Source organism: Pinus tabuliformis, chromosome 7, assembly GCF_031772625.1.
Source record: "Pinus tabuliformis cultivar Carrire ecotype Pingquan chromosome 7, CPIR1, whole genome shotgun sequence".
Classification (NCBI taxonomy): Eukaryota; Viridiplantae; Streptophyta; class Pinopsida; order Pinales; family Pinaceae; genus Pinus; species Pinus tabuliformis.
The window spans coordinates 2,049,711,974-2,049,719,954 of NC_142293.1; the positions used below are offsets into that span (position 1 = coordinate 2,049,711,974).

At 37.0% G+C, this 7,981-nt stretch overlaps 1 protein-coding gene across 1 annotated transcript; it reads left to right on the plus strand.

Moving 5' to 3' along the window:
* The first annotated feature begins 960 nt into the window (after positions 1 to 960).
* On the plus strand, positions 961 to 3,773 carry LOC149256743 (uncharacterized). The gene is made up of 2 exons (XM_089457499.1): positions 961 to 3,094; positions 3,202 to 3,773. The coding sequence occupies exon 1, from the start codon at positions 1,033 to 1,035 to the stop codon at positions 2,188 to 2,190; it is 1,158 nt and encodes a 385-aa protein (XP_089313625.1). The 5' UTR covers positions 961 to 1,032; the 3' UTR covers positions 2,191 to 3,094; positions 3,202 to 3,773.
* Positions 3,774 to 7,981: the final 4,208 nt, after the last annotated feature.

Sequence of the window (7,981 nt, forward strand, 5' to 3'; positions counted from 1 at the left end):
GGGACTCGGCGGTGCAAATGCCGTATTCCTTCCCTTGTTTTACGGTAAAAGTAAAACATCATCGTTCAATTTATTCAAACTTCAAATAGAAGAAAGCTTTAATTTGCCTTACGCCAGGGGTATGCAACTAATGATAATTTTATTGAAATGTGATATTCTTTTCTTACTTCTGTGAAAAGGTCAAACTTCAAATTTTGGCCTTAATTTATGTAAGTGCGGTCTTCTTTTCGGAAAATTAACCGACCGGAACATCTCGAAAAGATTCTTGCCATTCTTAATTTGAGTCTCTTCACTCAATGCAGCAGCTATATAGCTACTACATTACCAAACTCCATTTTCTCATCAGAAACCATTCTTTCTGTCACGCAAGAGATGCAGATTACCATAATGCTTCTCCTCGCCGCCCTTTCTTTCATTCTCTTTCTCAATCCTCCTTTTGTCTTTTCCACACCCATCGCCCATTTCCCTCACCATCCTCCTCGTCTCACCAATGCTTCCGATCAACACGCTTTGCTTGCATTCAAGTCTGCAATCACATATGATCCCTCCCACTCCTTAGCCAAGTCTTGGATGCCAAACGTTTCATTCTGCCAGTGGACGGGCATCATATGCAGCAGGCGCAGACAGAGAGTCGTTTCCCTCAATGTTACAAGCATGGGATTAGAAGGTACAATCTCTCCCCTTCTCGCCAATCTCTCCTTTCTTACAGTACTCAGCCTTGCCAATAACAGTTTCCACGGTCAAATTCCCTATCAATTGGGAACCCTCTCTCGCTTAAAGAATCATCTCCAAGGTTCCATTCCACCCACCCTGGGTATGTGCTGCAATTTGCGGAACTTGACTCCCTCCTATAACAAGCTCACAGGAAACATTCCCCCACAACTATGCCTTCTCCCCAACCTAGTATTCATGGCCTTTGGACTTAACAATTTGACGGGAACAATCCCGGACTGCTTGGGAAACATATCCTCTTTGCAGTACTTAGAATTGGCTAGAAACAACCTTCACGGCAGTGTTCCTTCCGAATTGGGTATGCTAAGCCAGCTCAGCTTTCTTGATCTGGGACAGAACCATCTGACGGGACGCATTCCGTCTTCGTTGTCCAACTGCACCAATCTTGAAGTATTGGAGATATCTGTTAACCAATTAGTTGGCCACATTCCGTCGGAGTTGTGTACCAAGAAGACCGCCCAGTTAATGGAACTCTATCTGTCTGCTAATCAGCTAAGTGGCAGCGTTCCTTCATCCCTCTTCAATTGTACCAAGTTACAAATCGTTAGCTTAGAAGACAACCAGCTCAGCGGAATAGTGCCTATGGAGTTGGGTAAATTGACACATCTCCAGTGGCTTTTCTTGAACCGCAATTACCTTCTTAGCGGCAACACCACGAGATGCCCCATTCTTACTGCTCTTAGTAACTTTTCCGATCTACAACAAGTAGACTTATCTGAGAATAACTTCACTGGGCAATTGCCGTTTTCTATAGGCCACCTCTCTACAAAACTCTACTACTTAGGCTTGGGTATCAACGAATTAGCTGGAGAAATACCTCATGCTATTGGAAATTTAAGTAGCTTAACCTTCCTTAGTTTAGGAGGTAATTCTTTTACAGGGTCAATCCCATCTTCAGTTATTATGCTTCAGAAGTTGGAGAGGTTATATATGTATTCCAATAATTTACAAGGGAACATCCCAATGGAAATTGGGCAGCTAAAGGGTTTAGGTCTCTTACATATTTTTGGAAATAATTTGTCTGGAAAAATCCCTGATTCTATTGCTAACCTCCAACAATTAAGATATTTAGATCTTAATCATAACCAGTTATCAGGAAACATACCTGCAAGTTTAGGGAAATGTGTGAACTTACTACTGCTAGATCTATCATACAACAAGCTTAGTGGGCACATACTTGAAGAGCTTGCAGGCCTTGCAAATTTAGCCTTCTATTTCAACTTGTCAAACAATTTATTAAGTGGCCATGTACCTTTAGAACTAGGAAAGTTCGATATGCTTCAAGCCATAGATATTTCAGCAAATCAAATAACTGGCTATATTCCAAGTATCGTCGGAAGCTGGAAAGAAGTAGCATATCTGAATCTTTCTTACAATGCACTTGAAGGTCCAATTCCAGTGTCAATCAGTGAACTTCTAAGTCTTCAAGACCTAGATCTCTCCTCCAACAATTTGTAAGGTGGAATACCTATATCACTAGCAAATCTCACAATGCTCCATCACTTGAATTTTTCTTTTAACAAGTTGTCAGGAGAAGTCCCTAAAGAAGGAGTTTTCAAAAAGATTGGCACCACAGCATTTATGGGAAATCTTGGTCTATGTGGACCTTGGGTAAATCTACCACCGTGCTATGCTCATAAACATAAAAGTGTTTTGAATCTCAAAAGAGTTATCATACTGGTTGTTGTTGTAGCAATTGTTGTATTGTGTTTGTTTCTTGCAATATTGTGGAGAAAGAATTGCAGGAGAAATATTCAGAGAGAGACTGGTCCATCATTAAATGTGGGGCATCGAAGAATCTCCTATGCAGAGCTCGTCATTGCAACAAATGAATTTAGTGATGCAAACTTGTTAGGAATTGGTAGTTTTGGAAAAGTGTACAAAGGGATTTTGAATGATGGCACAATGGTTGCTGTCAAGCTTCTCAATCTACAAAATGAAGGGGCTCAAAAGAGTTTTGATAGAGAATGCAAAGTTTTGGGTAGAGTTAGACACCGGAATTTGATTCGGGTCATAACTTGCTATTCAGATCTCCAAATCAAAGCTTTGATATTTCCATTAATGCCAAAAGGAAGCCTAGAAATGTGGTTATATCCCGATGATGGAGAACAAAGTTGTTTGAATTTGATTCAAAGGTTGAATATAGCAATAGATATCGCCCAAGGCATGACATATCTCCATCATCATTGCTTTGTCCAAGTGATTCATTGTGATTTGAAACCCAACAATGTGTTGTTGGGTGAAGATATGACTGCATATTTAATAGACTTTGGCATTGCTACTATATGTTTTGCAAATAATGAAGATGGAGCTCTCACTTCCACAAATGCCCTCAAAGGATCTACCGGGTACATTCCTCCAGGTATTATTTAAACTATATCCCATATGAAGCAATCTTATGATTTTCTTATGTTTACTAAACATTTTCAATTAAATTAAAAAACTTAAGATGAGGATCTATGAATGCAGAATATGGAGTGGGAGGACAAGTTACAACCAAAGGCGATGTCTATAGCTATGGAATAGTGCTATTGGAAATGCTCACTAGAAAGAAGCCCACCAATGACATGTTTGTAGAAGGAATGACATTGCACAAATGGGTGGGTAGTAGTTTTCCAAACCAAGTACAAGAAGTGGTGGACATGGGTCTATTAACGAGGACTAGTATATGCATTGAAGAAGATAAAGATCTCAATTGTCTAAGTGCACTGATAAATGTGGGTTTGCTTTGCACAAATGAATCTCCTCAAGGATGACCTACAATGATGGGCATCCTAGGCACATTGCAAAACATCAAAGACACTTTTTTGAGCACTACTTCCATTCCCAAATTCCAATCAAATCTAACACATTTGTTGGGTAGTACAAGTGCTACTATCAACAACATTTGTGAAGGTCAAAGTTCTTCCACATCTTAGTCTATTGTAACAAAGTAGTGGTTATATGCTTCTTTGTACATAAATCTTTGTTGTTGATTGCATATAAATGTTTTATAACTGATTGCATATAAATGTAAACAATACAGTTATATCTACTCATGAGTGGTGTTTTGGAAATTTGTTTACGATTATAGTTTATTATTCTATCTTTAAAAAACAATTATATTCAATATCCTTTACATCTATATGAATGTGTGACACTCTTCTGGTACTAAATACAAGAAGAATTTTGTATTTGTTATGTTTTTTAGTTTTTATACCACTCTTTACGAGTAAGGGTAAAAAAGTCTATCTTTCACTTTTAAAACTTGTCATAACCAACATAAAAAATGAAACTACGATCTAATTTAAAGGAACAAGAAAAGTTAATTAACATACATCTTTGACAATTCAGACTAGCTTTAACTTTAAGTAATCATAGTTCACAAATTTTATCTACGAGGAAAACATATAGCTTTTCTATCTTTAAATAAATTAGTAAATCTCATTTCTTTTAAGAAGTCAAGATTTTGTATCTAAAAGCATGGTATAGAAGTCAGGATTCTGTAGCTAAATGTTGCGATGATGTTTACAACAACAAGAGTTTTGAGTTTTTCAGAGGAGCATCTTTGTGACTAACAGGCAGCTATATTCCATTGCGAGATTCTTTTAAATGCAATTTCCAACCTTCACTTCGCCTTCAAAATCTCCAAGGTGGATAGCAAAGAGGTCCATTTTTCTCTGCGCATTTCTACTCACAACTTATTTCGTTTTTCTTGACACAGATTCTGTTAGTTAAGGAAGGGGAATGCAGCAATGGTGGTTATTGAAACGACTTGTTATTGAAAGCAGATTGTACAGAAAGTAGATTTTACATCAAATTTGATCTCAAATTCTCTGAGAAAAGCATGATGGAGTTGTCAAGATTTTCGACATCACTTATCCCACTCAAAAGCCCACCTGTGAAATCTCACTAGAACTTGCTGAAAGGATTGGAAAACTTGCAGTGGTGGAGCATGATTCTTCCCTTCTGACTATGTTCATCCAACTTCCAGAGAGCCTGTGCATGCGTATTAATTGAAGCAATACACATAACATAATTGTGATTTCTTCATTATAAACAATCTGGGGAAGCACGAGGAAAAACTAAGCATAAATGTGAAGCTCGTTGCTTTGCTTTAGATATTGAAGAAAAAATAAGCACGAATGATCCTAAAGATAGATAAGAGATAAAATGATAACAAATAAAGAAGAGATAAAGTAAATAACACAGTAATATAAATAAAAGTTTTAAAAAAGTTACATCAAAATACTTATTAATTTTAAATAATTTTAAAGGGGTGAAATTAATAATAATAATAATAATTAAAAATTAACTAAATTATAATTTTAGTTTAAATTATTATTAATTATAAATAAATTTTATATTCACAAAAAAAAATCAACTTAATTATATTAATAATAAAAACAATTAATATACATTACATATATAATTTGATAATAAAAATAATTAATATACATTAAACATATAATTTAATAATAAAAATAATTAATATATATATTAAACATATAAACATTTAAAAAATATGCAACAAAATTATTAATAAGATGCAAATGTTCATTTCTTTTAGACTTTTCTTATTAGGTTTTTTCTTTCTTATTTATTCCCTTCTTTCTTCTTTATAGGGTTCTTATGTTGCTTAGATTCTCAAAAATAGAAAGAAATTGATGGTGCCTTAGATCAGGTAGATGATTATTGAAATTGAAAGGAATAATGTTAGATATAATTTTAATTTATAGTGAGCCAAAAATTTGAGGGGAATAAATGATGGGCAAGCAGCTTGAGATACTTCAATAGATATCCATATCTTCCCTTTATCATGGAGATTCATTCTACTTTAAACCAACTTTGTTACAATCTACCCTTTACCATGGAGATTCATTCCACTTTAAACAAGATTTCTTACAATTTATTATGGAGATTCATTCTACTTTAAACAAACTTTGTTACAATCTCCCCTTTACCATTGAGATTCATTCCACTTTAAATAGGCTTTCTTATGATACCATCAGTTAATACCCTTACTATACCACATGCCAAAAAACCATCACTCACATTCATATGACATAGGATCATATAGCATTTTAAGAATATTCTAGAATATTCCATAAAGTGAAATCCATACCGCACCAAATAATCATTGACAATTAAATTAAAATTTTGGAAGCCTTATTCCAAAATAAATATGCCTATCACCATAAATACAGGAAAAAATAAGCACAAATGATCCTAGACGTCAAGTATAAGAGATTTTTTTGAAGGAAAAATCATATTTTATTCAACTTGAAAAACAAGGAACAAAATTACATTCTCCATATGCTCAACAACATTCAATCATATCAGTCTTGCAATTGATGCAAGATAAGAAGAAAGAAACTACTTTGGGGGAATGCATGAAGATGGGTTACTCTTTTGGGACAAATATAGCTTTAAAATTTCAAAATTTTTAGAATTGAAGCCCTCAATATTCATATATGTTGTGAATTTTGATTCGGAGTAGAAAGACAATTTGTGAAGAACTATGTTGTTGTCCTGTTGACGGTGTTGGACCTGCCAACATTTAGGGGATCTCCCCGGTATGAAGCCCCAACTAGACCTCACACCATTTACTGTAGGAGTCCCATCCAGTATGATGGCACGATTGCAATTATCTTAAACATATGCCTTAGCTCTTGCTTGTCAGCACATGAGAGTGGTATACTTAGTCTTCAAACAACAAGGTTCGTGTGCCTGGAGAGTGCTTAGTGTAACTCGTGTCTAAGTTCTTTCACTAAGAGGGAGAGGGTAAGAGTGAGTCTCAAGTCGAAAGGGAATAGTCCCAACTCAGTTAGAAACACACAACACAACAGGACATGTGCATCTTCCGGCGGAGTTGTCCACATGAATGCGACAGTCACAAACACAAAGTGAACAGATAGCACGTACAACACCCAACGGAATAGTCCACACAAGTGCGACGGTCATTATAAAAAGTTTATAAGGATGAACCTGTCAAGTGTTCGACAGAGTAGTCCACTCGGGTGAGACAACATTAACAACTGATACAACACATTTCCAACAACATATGCACTAAAACAACCAAAATAGTTCAACTATCTTAGTATGGGTTAAAGCAACATGCATTACAAGCATCCAAAGAATAATCTTACAAACGAATACAATACATGTGTGAAAATGTGCTAGCATGTTAACAGACTTCTAAATTAAGTAAAAGTTCCAAGACACATTCGTACACCATACATCACTAACCCCAATAGTGGGGCGTTGGAGCCATTACTCGCTCCTCAAAGAAAAGACTACAGACTCTCAAGGCTATGTGGGAGGAGCCAAGCTGAAAAAGTCTTTTGCATGTACAAATGAGGAGTATATTTAGGAACTTGACCCTTGTGACTCTTTGAATTTCCTCATGAATATTTGACTTACATGACTCTTCAGTTGACATGAATCTTCAACTTTGTATGTGGGTCTCTTGGACTTCCATGCTACATTACATTGATAACAACAATATGGCCCACAATAGTGATGTGGCTAAGACGACTCATGACATGACTCGACATGACAATACTGGTATGTTCATGTTCATGGTGGTGTCCATGTCGAGTTGCAGTGCTGCTGAATGATGAGTGTGCTCTTAGTGTATCATAGCTTCACCTCTGCATGAAAAGGTGTGTGGATCCTTCGATGGTCTTGGAGTTTGCTTGATGTTGCATGTGCATGTATCCCCTTCGCTAGTACTTGGCATGCTTCATGTGTTCATCCATTCGCGAACAAGTCTCCTAGCATGCATTCCTTGTTCATCCCATTCATCGTCGCGCCATGTCTCATCCATGTACCTGTATCTACAATCACTCATGACTAGATGACATCAAATCCAGAAATCCCCTAGTCTACCATGATGCATCATCTTTCGCTTTCGGGTGGAGGTGACCAGGAGAGAGGACAAGGCTTTTGAAACTGCGAAGAGCATATATCATGCCGGGATGCGAGGCTTCGAGACACTGTTGGGAAAACTATGCAAAGGTCACTGAGAGGTTGGGTTGAGCAGTCTGGGAAAGGAGTGACACCTCCGGAATCTAGCTCAGCTAGGAGGCAAAACTACGCAATTTTTTCAAGGAAGGCAGTGCGGGCACCAGGGGGCACTTGCAGTCAAAACTACATAGATTTTTAGAGGAGGCTAGGAGCAGGATGCAGGAAGCTTGCTGGGCAAAACTCTGCAGATCTGGGAGGTAGTCATGTAGGACATGTTTGCATAGTTTCCGAGTTGAGCGGG

Coding starts and splice junctions, on each gene's coding strand:
- LOC149256743 (XM_089457499.1), top strand. CDS start 1,033: ATGCTAAGCCAGCTCAGCTTTCTTGATCTGGGACAGAACCATCTGACG.